At 35.1% G+C, this 14,323-nt stretch overlaps 1 protein-coding gene and 1 long non-coding RNA gene across 3 annotated transcripts; one reads left to right on the top strand and one right to left on the bottom strand.

Annotated features, from left to right (window-relative positions):
• Nucleotides 1-3,414: 3,414 nt before the first annotated feature.
• On the bottom strand, nucleotides 3,415-6,646 carry LOC133857785 (uncharacterized). Its single transcript, XR_009898378.1, has 3 exons — nucleotides 6,095-6,646; nucleotides 4,953-4,988; nucleotides 3,415-3,648 (listed from the first exon to the last, which is right to left on the bottom strand). It is a non-coding gene; the product is annotated as an uncharacterized LOC133857785 (long non-coding RNA).
• A 4,311-nt stretch (nucleotides 6,647-10,957) lies between these two features.
• Nucleotides 10,958-14,054, top strand: LOC133857769 (actin-7). Of its 2 annotated transcripts, XM_062293113.1 has the most exons (6): nucleotides 10,958-11,117; nucleotides 12,178-12,248; nucleotides 12,350-12,743; nucleotides 12,838-13,451; nucleotides 13,537-13,624; nucleotides 13,755-14,054. In XM_062293113.1, the coding sequence occupies exons 2-5, from the start codon at nucleotides 12,189-12,191 to the stop codon at nucleotides 13,600-13,602; spliced, it is 1,134 nt and encodes a 377-aa protein (XP_062149097.1). In that variant the 5' UTR covers nucleotides 10,958-11,117; nucleotides 12,178-12,188; the 3' UTR covers nucleotides 13,603-13,624; nucleotides 13,755-14,054. The 2 variants fall into 2 exon arrangements, with proteins under 2 accessions (XP_062149097.1, XP_062149096.1); XM_062293112.1 differs by having other exon boundaries at nucleotides 13,537-14,054.
• Nucleotides 14,055-14,323: the final 269 nt, after the last annotated feature.

Here is a 14,323-nt window from a genome sequence, read left to right as displayed (position 1 = left end):
CACATTTTGAATGAATCAAAATCATTATTTTAACAAAGTTAGCTTGTGGACTACTCATAAAGGGTTGGCAATTTATTTTTATAATCAAATTTGGATGCAAATTTACTGTTGCAATATCAAATTTTGTTTGAAAAGCTGATGTCTGACCATGCAACATTAGCCCATCACTTTGTACATGTCAACAATATAATGCAGAAATATTAACTAATCATGATACAATAAAAAAAAAATGGAACTATTTGGAGAATTAGTAGTAGGTCACCTCATTATGGCTTGAACTCGAGGTAACTCCTAGGTAATTTACTACATCTCTCTTTCTCTGAGGACATGTTCTTGCGTTGTGCTAAAATCCCTTACATCTCGAGCACCTCATTGTAATCCCACCTTTCCTATTGCTATAAGGATTCTTAGGCTCTTCTGGTCCTTAATTTTCTAGGCCTTCTCGGTAGTATTTTGTACACTAGTGGGTCTACTTTGTCATAGTTTGTCTTTATCCATTGGTCCTCTCTAGGCACGATAAAAAATCTTGTTATATGCCTTATAATACATATCCACAATGTAATAATCGTCCACATGGTTTGTATGATCAAACTATATCTTAGATATTGTATGAGCACATGGGAGTCTTATAAAATCTCATTGTCTATAACCACAAATTCTTCTAATTAAGTTCACCACATATTGCTTCCTCTTACAACTCACTTCGAATAACCCATCCTCGACATAAGTGTTGTAGCAATGGATGTCATCCTTTTCATTTAATATCTCCTCATCAACTTCTTCCTTTTCATTTCCAACATTGTTATTATCGACTGGTCGTGCAACTTTAAAATGTATGAGTTGAAATACACACATAGGTTGTTCACAAGTAGTCAGACTTGGGGAATGTGTTGAACCAATCCCTCCACACCACGTGTTCAGGTCAATCTTCGCCAAATACTCGTATGCATCTTTGCTTATTCCCTTTATTTATTTCATTTCTTTATGGAAAATAGCTTTAGTGTAAGTTGTATTTGCAACCCATAATTTGTCCTTCAATGTCATGCCACGATAACCTTCATCTCTATAGTTTGAATAAAAATGCCTTACACAAATTCGGTGGTTAGTCCATGGAATCACTACCTTGAAACTTGGTGCCAAGCCCTACACTCAAACAATTTCATTTGTCAAAAACTAAAATATAATTCAAACTAAACATTAGTATTGAATTGCAATAAATTAATTAATTGCAAAATGCAAAAAAAAAAAAAAAAAAAAAAAGGTTACTTTTTGGTGATCAGAAATAAATTTCCACCCTTGTGTAGGGGTTGGGCCAATATCGGATATTAGAGTTTCAAGAAACTATATCTAGTTGTCCTTCACATCCGTTTCAAAAATTGCTATTGCCACAGGGTATATGTTATTGTTACCATCTCTTCCAATGGCAGCCAAGAGTTGCCCTTTAAAAGCTCTTTAAGGAAGCATCCATCCATACTAATGATTGGTCTATATCCAGTTACGAAGCCTCTCTTCATGGTAGCCAGTGAAAAGTAAAATTTGTGAAACTTGGCTGGATACTCAGGGAGAGGTCTCTCTACCTTCATTAATACACAACTTCCCCTGTTTGCTTGCCTAATTGTATCACAGTAATCCTAAAGCCTATGGTAGTGTAATTTTTTTGTTTTCCTTGAATCCTATCGTTTGTCATTCCCCAAGGCTTATCAACTACCAACTATTAACATCCACCCCCCACTTATCTTTAACTTCCCACATAAGGGTAGTTATAGGAATGTTGGGTTTTGTTACAAACTTGTCAATGAGTTTGTCATCAATCCATATAGAATTCACAATTGAATTCTTAGGCCTCCTCGTATATGTGTTTGGGTTGAAATCAGGCCCGGCTCTACCCTTAGGCGACTTAGGCAGTCGCCTAAAGCCCCCCCAAGGGAAGAAGGCCCCATAATAAAATTTATATTAAAAAAAAACTAGTAAAAAAATGAAAAAAGGCCCATTTTATTATTATTATTATTTTTTTTGCAATGAGGAGAGGGAGAGGAAAAAAACAAGGCCCAATTACAATACACAAACAATTTTGTCAAAAAAAAATCTAAAAATAAAAGTGCTTTATTTCTCCACCGGAAATACCAATAGTCAAGGCTCATAAACACGATTTTTCAAAAAAGAAAAGTGATTTATCTCTCTACAGACCCTACAACTCTCACATAGAAAAACCAACCATTACATGTTTGGGAATACAACAATTTTGTTAAAAAAAAAAAAAAAATTATTGTCCATTGGGCGACTTTAGAACTCTCAACATAGAAAAAATCAACCAGTAGAATCCAAGAATGCAAACATATTTTTTTAAAAAAAAAAACAAAAAAAAAAAAACAAAAAAGATAAACACACAAATCAACGTCTCTCTAGCAAATTACCAAAATAACTCTATTCCCTGACAGTCAGAAAGTACCTGCTTGACCACAGTCAGCTCTCGCGTCAGCCTCTCTGCCTCCCCTTTCGAAAATCTCTTGCACCGTAAGCCTTCATTTTTGTACGAGGAAGAAAGAAGACGAACAGAAAGATAAGAAGAAGAGAATAACAGGTGGTCCTTTGGCTTTGAGTTTGAATGTTCAAGTAGTAGCATCGAGCAGTGCAAAGAGCCAAAGACGTGGGTGAAGTGAAGTGGACTGAATTGATGGAAAGTGGAAACAGTATAAAGTTGACGGAAGAAGGATCTGGAGGCTAAGGTATACTAGCAAGAGTTCAATCATTTCAAAAAGGTATTTTTTTTATTACCATTATTATTTTTATCTTATTTTATTTCCAGTATCATACGTGGCTGTTTTAATTGCCACACTTTATTTTTTTTTTTATTTTTTTAATAAAATATTATTATATTATTTTTGTTAATAAAACTTAAATCAGCAAATTAGTGTTGGGGATGAAATTACGTAAAAGAGGCCTGTTATTACTCGTAAACAATACATTTTACATTTTTTTTTTTTATAAAACAGTATTATGTTTAATGTTAGATTATCTTGTTATGAAATGAAGCTCCTTTTAATAAATCAGGTTCAATTATTCTCTAGTATAAAATTTTTATTTATAAATGTTAGCTAAAAATATGCATAGGGTATGAAAAACGTTAAAAATAAAATAATAAAAAAACTAATTGAATCTAAAAAAGAATTTCTAACAAATTTATTACTATCAATATGACAAAGTTATATCTCAAAAGCGAAAAAAAAAAATTATAATATAAAAATTAAAAAAAAAAAAATTATTAAATGTAAAAGGCCTCATCTAAAATTATCGCTTAAAGCCTCAAAATATATTGAGCCGGCCCCGGTTAAAATGATCTAATCCTAAAGGATTCCCCATCCTTACACTTAAACCCATACACCCTATGTCACGCCCCCGTTTTGGGAAATAAGGGAAACGTGAGTTTGAGTACTACAATCATAAATTGAAAGCGTGCAATTACAACAAATAAATTTAAAACTTCTACTCTCTTAAACCTTTCTATTTATAAATCTATACAAAATCAAGAACTTCAAAAGTAACAAATCATACTATACAATATTAGGGTTTGGCTGGTTCATCACGAACAATCGCTCTCAGCGAGGTCTATGCCCTTACAAGAAAAAGACTTCTTCTTACGGTTGTCATCTGGAGGGGGGTGGAGGAAGAAGGGGTGAGTTCGACAACTCAGTAAGGAAAATACAACACCAGGAGGAATAAAACATGCTATAAACTTTTATGCCATAATCTTTAGTCATGCATAATGACAGATTTATTCTACTCACTGTTAAGAATTAATTTCACATATGATGAATTGCATAAAGTAAATTGAATTACAACCTAAACCAATAGCATATTGATTTTAATTTATTTTAGATGATTTAAGTGTTTTTGAATATATTAAGATTACGATGATGTTTAGAAGTATGAATATGATATGTGATTTTAGATTGAGTATAAGTTAGAGATTCAAGTTATGAAAAATTGTCTGAGAAGTGATATGCTAGACTGTTTATGTTTTATAAGAAAAACACATATTAAAGCATGATTCATAAAGTGAAATGTATTGTTTTAGGACAGGTGGCATGGCATATGAACAATTAAATAGAATTTGAAGAATATGAATAATGGTATAAGAATGACAGTTTATAAATGAGAATGACAGTTTATTATGATCCAGTATATTCTTTTTAATCAGTTTTCTCTTTAATCCTTTCTCTGTGGTTTAACCTCTTATAAACTCTACACCGCCAATTCCCGTGAGCGGCGCACGTTGGCTTTGTCCAAAGGACCTATAGACTCAGCCTGTCGTCACAGAGAAGAGTCGCCGGGTTGGGGATCTTCCCTAGGTGAAGGCCAACCTCGGATGGTAGCACACACCGACTTGCGGTATGTTTGCCATGCTACCCTATACGGTACCGACCTAACTGTAGTAGTGCCTCAAGGTTAAACAATTACTGCACATAAACGTTTTCTGTAATACTGTAGGCTCTGCTTTATCTGTAAACTTTATTTCAAAACTGTAAGAGCCGCTTTTATAACTGTAGTCATGTGCAGAATTTAACTTTAGATTTTCTTTTCTTTCAAAACTGTATTCATAAATAGAGTCATTTATTTTGGAATGCTCTATAATCATAACTTTCAAATGCTTTCTTTTTCATCATTGCATATTTCACAACTTTGAAATGCTCTTAATTATGACTGTAAGTATGCATAATCCATAATTTTAAAATGCTCATAGTCTTAACTATAATTATGCATAAATCATAATTCTTAAAAATGCTCTTAACCAAAACTGTGATTTATGCTCAAAATTCTTAAACAATATCATATGAGTAATAAAGCTTGGCATTAAAAATCGCATGAGCAACACTTTGTAAAATTCCCCAACACTTTTTCAAAAGATTTATAATAAAATCTTGTTGGGGTTTTTCGGTGTTGTATCCCCTTACCTGGACTTTCCATTAGCGTCAGGGTCGAGCTTCTACCTAAATAAAACATAAGGATGAATTTAGAGGAGCGTTCTGAAATTCAGTTTCTAAGACTTTAAATAAACTATCTTATTCATAAATATTCTATATACAAAATCTCCATCCAATTTACAGCATAATTTATAGTCATGAATCAGCATCACTACTTTAATAGACCAAATCCTCAATCCTAAGAAATTTCAATAAAATCACCGCCAACACCCATAGCCAAAGAATCAGCTTAACTATTTTACCCACAAACAACATCGAATCCAAAATACCCAATCCAAAACCCTCACTCCAAAATTATTCCAAAATTATTCCAGAATCCTACTAAAACATAATAATCCTTTACAATAAAATATGCCAACAAAACCACTACTAGTAATCATCCACAATTCAATACACCCACTCGACTACTCTAAATCAAATATCTCATAATCATTCAAAGGCCAAAACTCATATTCAACTCACAAGAAGCAAAACTCAACATTAAAACAGGAAATATCATGCTACACAAATCCAACTTGCACCGTAACGCCTCTAAAATCCCCATATCACAATTAATCAAGAACAGGGAACAATCAACAATAAACTCATCAATTGATTTGGTTAGAACAATCCAAATACCAACACCTAACTCTCAAAGATACCATAACTGAAAAAGAAACACCAAAACAGTCAGCAAAACCCCCATAGAATCTGTTATTCTTTAATTAAATACCAATCCAAAATCAGCCCTCAAGAATAAGAACAATACTATTTTAAACTTAGAAACTCTATAGGAGAATAACACTTAACCGGCCAAAACACCCAAAGCTCCAAAATGCACGGGTTCAACCCCAAATCATAGTATCCATCAACAATTTCACAACCACAAGATTAAGACTACCGGCCGGAACCCACAAAAATCCAAACACACACACACTGTCGAAACAGGGAACCCGGGTAACCACTAAACAGGGAAGAACACAACCGAAATATCCATCAATAATCCACAAAGAAATATTCATCATATTACCCAACAAAATCAGTTAGATCAAAACAGAGAACGACAAAGCAAGCAACAACAATTTGAGGTAAAATCACAAGAAATTTCCTAGAGGACTTTCTTAGAAAGCTACCGGAAAAATCACTGAGAAAGACAGAGAAACCGGTCTGATTTCTCGCCGGAAATCGCCTCCCAAGTTACCAGAAATCGCCTCCGACGACGACCCACGGAAAACCCAGCTCTGTCTCGCCGGAAATCGTGTTCTCCGGCCACCGGGCTTCGCCTCTGCTTCAACCCACCGGAAATCGCCACTGGAACCACCGAAAATCGCCGGAAAAACCAAACTTCAAGCCGTCGGGTTCAATGGGTCACGGATCGTGAGTCACGGGTTCTCGGGTCTCTCGGGTTTTCTGGGCTCACGGGTCGCGGTGTTCGGCCGGAACAACACCTGGCCCGCCGGAAATAGCATTGCCGGCGTCCTCTGCTCCGACCCACCGTGGTTGGTCGGAAAATCTGACCTCCCGGGGGTCGGGTCTTCTTCTCGGCATCTCTCTTTGTCTCTCTCGATCTCTGCTTCTCTCTCTCTATTTCTCTTCTCTCTCAATCTCTCTCTCTGTTCCACTCTCACTCTCCCGATTTTACTCTCTCTATCCCTCTCAATCTCTCTCTCTGTCACTGACTCTGTGTACACGGCGAGAAAGAACAAGAAGAAAGAAGGAGATAAGAAGAATTGGGAAAGAGGAAGAAAAAGAATAATAAAATAATACAACTTGTTGTGCAAGTTTTTTTTTTTTTTTTTTTTTTTTTTTTTTTTTTTTCTACAACTTATCGATTAAGTTACTTACTAAAATAAAAGTTTTATTTATATATATATATATATAAATTATAAAAAAAATTGGGATATTACACCCTATACTTATATTTGATATCCATGCATACCACAATATATCTAACCAAGTAATTTATTTTAAATCATACATCATTCCCCTTCTTCAGATTGCTCTCTCTAATAGCTTTTCTAAATACTTTGATTGAGGAGAATTTCTAAGACATGTCATTACTTTTATTTTATTGCTTAAAAAATTAGTTTTTTTTTTTTTAATTTTATTTTTATTATTAATTTGTATTTTAATTTTTAAGAGAAGAAGGGTGTTATCGAAAAAATTGGCCTTTTTGGCACACCTTGGTAGTTTGATGGGTCACTTTAGCACACTTAAAAATTCATGAGGCTATTTGAAAATCGGTTGTTAGTTGATGGGCTTTTTTATATTTTTTTCCAATAAATTATTAAATCAGTCGATTATGCAATGAGCCTTAGGCAACAGTTCAATTTCTTGAATTGTAAATGTGAGTTTTCACAAAGATGACTTGTGTTGGCTCCGTTGTTACGCCTAACAAAATGTAGTTTATTTTAAAGAATTGCTGAGATATAATTTCGATAACAAACACTAATATTTTAATGCATAGAAAACATGTGTGTGTGTGTGTGTGTGGTCGTGTGTATATGTGTGTGTGTGTGTGGTCGTGTGTATATGGTCATAACTATTCTTTATATGGTTTACCCAGGATATTAATTCTTTCTTGGCAGGGTTGGCGTTGTCCCGAGGGATTTGTAATACAACACCAAGCCTAGGATATTGTACGCATACTAGAAGCCTGATCGAGCCCAACCTTGGGTGGCCCAAGCTACTAGCAAAGCGGTAACCATGTCACACATTCAAAAAAATATTAAATCTAAGGCCAACGATAGCATAATCATAAATCTATGTGACCACAGGGTCAATCCTGTATAGTAAGCCTATGGCCGTCCTACCAAACGTACCAGTGTATTATATCATACAATGCAAATATTGTTCATTTATCGTCATCATAAAATAAGTAATACTTGTCTCGAAGTAGTTATAAAATAGTAGGCTCATGACATATCATTATGAAGAGCAAAGCATGCTCAATCCGCTGATATATCACATGTTAAAGTGGAACCATTTTTGTAAGTGTTTACTTAACTCAAACGTTGATCCATAGGCTCGGACATATCGAACTCTAACTACTGCGAAACATACCATAATATTAAACACAATACAACGAGAGTCCTAACCTATGCACGTAAAAAATCCTAAATACAACCTTAGCACTCTAACCTACCATTAAAACCTTAATTAACCATTTTTGACCACTGTCAAATGTTTGGTATCGAGGTTGAGCGTTTGATCAACAAGGGGTCAATTACAACGAACATTCGAGGGGTTTTAGAATGCATGAAAAACTCAAAACTCCTACTCAAACCATTTTCATCATAACCAAAGCCAATAATAGCTTCATAAAAATATGTTAAACCATGTCAACGTGACTGTTTATAAAAAATGAGGGTAAATTTCCAAATTTTTTTTAAACTATTCATTTTTTAAAAGAGTTAAATTATGACCACATCATGGTATGTTTAAGGCTCATTAAAAACATCATAAATCACATAAACATGATACTATCATCATGAAAAACGAGTTTAAGGTTGAAAGTTTACCTTAATGTAGATAAGACAACACAAAGATCACTTCTTTCTCTTTCTAAGATCTCTCTTTCTCAAGAAATGGGGTGGCTAGGGTGCATGGATGAATATGGAAGACTTAAATAGACATGGTCAAAGTGGATAAGGCTGAATGATGTGGATAATATGTTCAAATTACTTTTCAGGCATAGTCGAACGTTTGGTGTCCTACTTCAAACATTCATTATATTGTTTTTGAACATGAAAAGGGGTCCAAATCGAACATTCGAGAGATGCTTCGAACGTTTGAGTAGAGGTCCATATCAAACTTTCCAAGGACTCATCGAACGTTCGGGCAATGGATAAAATTCATAATTAATATTATTTATTTTTATATATTTTTAAGAAAATTATTGTAGGACACTTAGTTGAATAAATAAGCCACATGAGTATATAATGATTATTTACTTGTTATTATTATTATTTTTTCTTACTACAAAGATGGACGAGAAATCAAAAATCAATGGTAGTATTCGTACCTTAGGAGGACGAAGTCATTGAATGATATGATATGGTTTAATATTGCTCGATTGAACTTCAATCCTACACTTGCTGTTTACTCGTCAAAGTGTAGAATGAAACCTTCGAGAGTGTATCCTTCGGATAAGGGAGGAATAAGTGACTTAGGTCAAATCTTTTAAAAAACACATCGTGTGTCATAGGGTTTTTTCTTAATTGCGAATGGACTATTCATAGGGCTTTGCTTCCATTAATTGCATATTTAAGGTTTGTTTTTGTCTTTTCCATTCATTAAAAAAATACCCTAAACGCATGTGACTGATAGAAGGCCATTTTTGTTATTTTACTCGATGGAAACAAGGGCAAAATGGGGAGAATTTGGCCTAAGTGGTCATGTGCTTGGCACGTGACCAATTTTCCATACAAGTAGACGACAACCTCTAATGGAGTGTTTCAATTGCAACAAATTGGTAGTTTAATGGGTCTAAGAATGACACTTGTCAGTTTGTGGGGATTTATAAAAAATGACTATTAGTTGAAGGAGGTAAAGTATATTTAGCCTATTTTTTGTTGTTGTTATGCAAAATTCCATTCCATATTCTCTTAACGTTTTTCCTTGGATTCTTCGGTTATGTTTTATATATATAATTCCATTACCTCTTGGGTGTGTGTGTGTGTGTGTGTTTTTTTAAAGAATTTATTTTAGTTTTTTAGAATTTATATTTATACTTTTAATTTTTTGAATTTTGTTTTTGAAATTTTTTATTAGACGGGACAGGTGTCACATTTTGATTGGGTGTGACGTGGTAGCATTGTTAGAAATTTAACGAAAGATAGATTGAAGGATCTATTTAATAACAATTGAAATCTTAATGGAGTAAATTGATAAACTTTAAACCTTAGATAGTGATTTGATAAAAATTTCTTTGAAACATTCTTCCTTAACACTAATATTAAAAGTGAAGGAAAAGAATAAAAATTATAAGAATAGTGATTAAAAAAAACCAATCAAAATCCCAAAGATCAAGAGGGATAAAACAACAATGAGAGTTAAATTAAAAACACAACGAAAGAAAATAGGGCGACTTTTCTTAAAAATAAGGGGTAATTACATTTTTCCTACATTAACTAACAGTCATTGTCAACATGCCACCACGAATTGACACATTGACTAAAAGAGAGCATGAAACTACTATTTTCATACCGCTACCCAAATTATGTTAGGGAATCTTGTTAAATCGGACGAAATATTCAATTTTTAGATATTAAATTTTGTTTAAAGACATAAATGCCCTCAAACAGTAATTTAATAAAAAATATTAAACCTAATATATTTTATGTAAATTTTGATTTTAAGTTAGGGTATTTGAGTCTTTTGATGAATTTGACTGACAGAAGGGGGAGTAACAGTATGAAAATGGTAGTTCTATGCTTTTAGTCGAGATTTTAGTTCGTAGTGGCATGTTGACAATGACCGGTAGTTGATGGGGGAAAAAAATGTAATTATCCCTAAAATTATTTTATGGATAAATTTCTTGAAGTTTCATTATTTTTAAATTAAATGGTGGAGATCTCACTTTTAATAGCTTACTGCTAACTATATTTGTCAATTCAATATTTACTATATTTTTAAGAATAATAAATATTAATATGATAAATTCGTAACGGTTTAAATTCAAATAATTTTTTTTTTTGAACATAATTCAAATAATATTGAGATTAAAGGAAAAGAATAAAAATTGTAGGAAAAAAAAAAAAAAAAAAACCAATCAAAATCAGAGGAGAACATGGGAGGGGGTGAAAGCAAAAAGGCTGTCAGCCAGGTCACCCTATCTTTTCTCGTGGTGGAAATGATTCCTCCTCCTCGTTCTCCTCCTCCAACTCTTTCCCTTAATTTCAAATCTTTCTCACTAATTTAAATTTGGTCTAAATTTCATGTGCATTTCAAAAACACCTCTCGCTCTACCACCTATATATATACCCCTCTTTTCTAGCTCTCTCTCCTATTCTACACCATTTTCCTCTCAGCGTCCTCGGCCTCCTCTCAACTGATAACTCAGAGATAAGAGAGCCAAGCCTTCGTCTTTGAAGGTCGGCTTGCTCTTCTTCGTCCTCGATCGCCTTTTTTACGTCGTCTTTTTCGTCATCTCAGGTGAGCTCCGATCAGAAACATTTTCGGTTTTCTCGTCCATGTATTTGTTAGATTTGGTGGTTTTGACCATTTGATTTTGAATTACAACCTCTCGATCTGCTTTTGACAGTGAATCTCTGTGTTTGGTTTGATTTAGTGTGTAAACGTTTGGTTTTTGTTAGATTTTGTGAATAGATCGGTGTGATTGCTGAAATTGAGTCAGATTGTCGTGGATATGTAGCTGATCTAGGGTTTTGCTAGAAGTTTTTGCCATATTTTGTGCTTAGATAGCTGAGATCTACAAGTGGTAAATGCATGCTGTGCCATTTTTTGTTGAAGATTAAACATAGCATCACTTTCGATCCTCTATTTCCCCCGATCGATGCGATTCATCAAGTTTCGAAACGATTTTGGTCGTATTGCTCGGTTTTGTTGTCTGATCTGATTTTCATCCGTGTAGATCTCCGAACTTTTTGATAATCGAGAATAACTTCATACTGAATTTTCATTTTCCTTGACTATCAGTTATTTTTATTTTTTGCTTTTTGACTGCAATTTTGATATAGGAACAGTGCTTCGGCTCTTTTTGTCCAATATTGTTCAACCAAGAGATTTAGATCCACTGGTTTTTAATTATATATATTAAATTTAAATTTTAGGACGTGTCTTGAAGGAATATAATAGGTAAAAATGTTAGAATTAGTTTGTGTTCTTAATCAATTTAAGTGACTTCCTTTCCTTTTTTCTGATAACGGAAAGGAGGATTGTTATTCTTATTATCTGTTCTTTTGCTGTCTCTCTTGGCAACTAAAGGTAGTGTTATGATAGTAGATGTAAGGTTTCAAGCTTTGTGTTACGTTTCTGTTTGTTGACCAATGTAAAAAGGTATTGGTGGATTGCAGAGATGTGTATGATATTATGATCTTGTAGATGAAGTTTTGTATCTGAATGGAAATGTGTTTTTGAGTTGTAGTGGCTGGTTTTTTGCTACTGATGAGTACAGCTGCTGGTAGCTAAACTATGGAATGTCATGGTTATTATGTATACTTTATGATAATCATAACTTATATGTTTCATGCAGCTTTTTGAAAAATGGCCGATGCCGAGGATATTCAGCCCCTTGTTTGTGACAATGGAACTGGAATGGTGAAGGTTAGTCAATACATTTCATGCTTATTATTCGAACCAAGTTCTGTTCTTTTATTACTATTTAGTTATTTTGAAACGCTTCTAATATATTGTTTTGTGTACAGGCTGGTTTTGCTGGTGATGATGCTCCTAGGGCAGTGTTTCCTAGTATTGTGGGCCGGCCCCGTCACACTGGTGTTATGGTTGGGATGGGCCAAAAAGATGCTTATGTTGGTGATGAAGCCCAATCCAAGAGGGGTATTCTTACCTTGAAATATCCTATTGAGCACGGTATTGTCAGTAATTGGGATGATATGGAGAAGATCTGGCATCACACATTCTACAATGAGCTTCGTGTTGCTCCTGAAGAGCACCCAGTGCTTCTCACTGAAGCTCCTCTCAACCCTAAGGCCAACAGAGAAAAGATGACTCAAATCATGTTTGAGACCTTCAATGTGCCTGCCATGTATGTTGCTATCCAGGCTGTTCTCTCCCTGTATGCCAGTGGTCGTACAACTGGTTGGTATCAATCCTTATCTCGATCTGAATTTCATAAACTTGTGTTAGTATCACTCTGAGTCTCTGACCTTGTCTTGGCTTCTCATTGGAATAGGTATTGTGCTGGATTCTGGTGATGGTGTGAGTCACACTGTGCCAATCTACGAAGGGTATGCCCTCCCACATGCCATCCTCCGTCTTGACCTTGCTGGTCGTGATCTCACTGATGCTTTGATGAAGATTCTCACTGAGAGAGGGTATATGTTCACCACCACTGCTGAACGGGAAATTGTCCGTGACATGAAGGAGAAGCTTGCATATGTTGCCCTTGACTATGAGCAGGAACTTGAGACTGCCAAGAGCAGCTCCTCTGTTGAGAAGAACTATGAATTGCCTGACGGACAAGTCATCACAATTGGAGCTGAGAGATTCCGATGCCCAGAAGTCCTCTTCCAGCCATCTCTGATTGGAATGGAAGCTGCTGGAATCCATGAGACTACCTACAACTCTATCATGAAATGTGACGTGGATATCAGAAAGGATCTCTATGGAAATATTGTTCTTAGTGGTGGCTCAACCATGTTCCCTGGTATTGCTGACCGAATGAGCAAGGAGATCACTGCTCTTGCCCCAAGCAGCATGAAGATTAAGGTTGTGGCACCACCAGAGAGGAAGTACAGTGTCTGGATCGGAGGATCAATCCTCGCATCCCTCAGCACCTTCCAGCAGGTGAATATCTTTTTTGCCCATGGTTAGCTCTTTTTCTGCATATCCTTTTGGCCAGGACTAACATGCTTGCTTTGTTTTGTATTAGATGTGGATTTCCAAGGGTGAGTACGACGAGTCTGGTCCATCTATTGTCCACAGGAAGTGCTTCTAAATTCTACAGCAGTGCTTTGATGGTGAGTTTTATTTCCATTTAGTTGGCTTTCGTGTCATGTGTCATGTGAACTCAAATTGGTTGAAGTGGAAATTGTTGAGGAAGTATCACTGAAGGAGGGTATGATATTTTGGTCTTGATGTGTCCTCTAGCTTTTCATCCGTGCGTGAGAGGCTTACCTGTAGTTGTCCTCTGGATGTGGTGGGCAGAAAGCTGGTCCTCAAAAGTCCTTCCTCGGGTTGCATTATCTGTGGTTCAACCGTTCCCTTCAGTAGGATGTTTGTAGCAGGAGAGTGATTGTGATGCTTTTTTTTTCCCCCTTTTTTTACTCTTTCAATATTTGACGGTTTTTTTTCCCTGGGAACATTAATGTTAATAGCTATTGTATGAGAAAATTTTATGTTAGCGTCAGTTTGCGGTCATAAACTTTCTATGAAAACTATATTTAATTACTGGCTTGAAAGCTTGTGAAGGATCTTTTGCCGCGCGCACTTGATTTTCTGAGGATGTTTGTTGAATATTTGTTCTCAGTAAGCGTACTTTTTTTTGGTAAAAAGGTTGGCTACCATGTGGTCAAGGATTGGAATCGTTGGATGAAAAATAATGACTACTATTTCTTCTGAATTAAACTTTGAAGGGGATGGTAAATTTGAATATCGTATCATTCATGAGGTCATTCTTGGGAGCTGCATTTTAAATTCTTCTTAGTCTTAGTTCCTTT

Source organism: Alnus glutinosa, chromosome 14 (assembly GCF_958979055.1).
Source record: "Alnus glutinosa chromosome 14, dhAlnGlut1.1, whole genome shotgun sequence".
NCBI classification, from domain to species: Eukaryota; Viridiplantae; Streptophyta; class Magnoliopsida; order Fagales; family Betulaceae; genus Alnus; species Alnus glutinosa.
This window is presented reverse-complemented; position numbering and strand designations above follow the sequence as displayed.

Bases quoted from the DNA above. Each gene is read 5' to 3' on its own strand.
- LOC133857769 (XM_062293113.1), top strand. From the start codon at position 12,189: ATGGCCGATGCCGAGGATATTCAGCCCCTTGTTTGTGACAATGGAACT. The intron at 12,744-12,837 runs GTTGGTATCAAT...TCATTGGAATAG, and splicing joins TGCCAGTGGTCGTACAACTG to GTATTGTGCTGGATTCTGGT. The intron at 13,452-13,536 runs GTGAATATCTTT...GTTTTGTATTAG, and splicing joins CCCTCAGCACCTTCCAGCAG to ATGTGGATTTCCAAGGGTGA.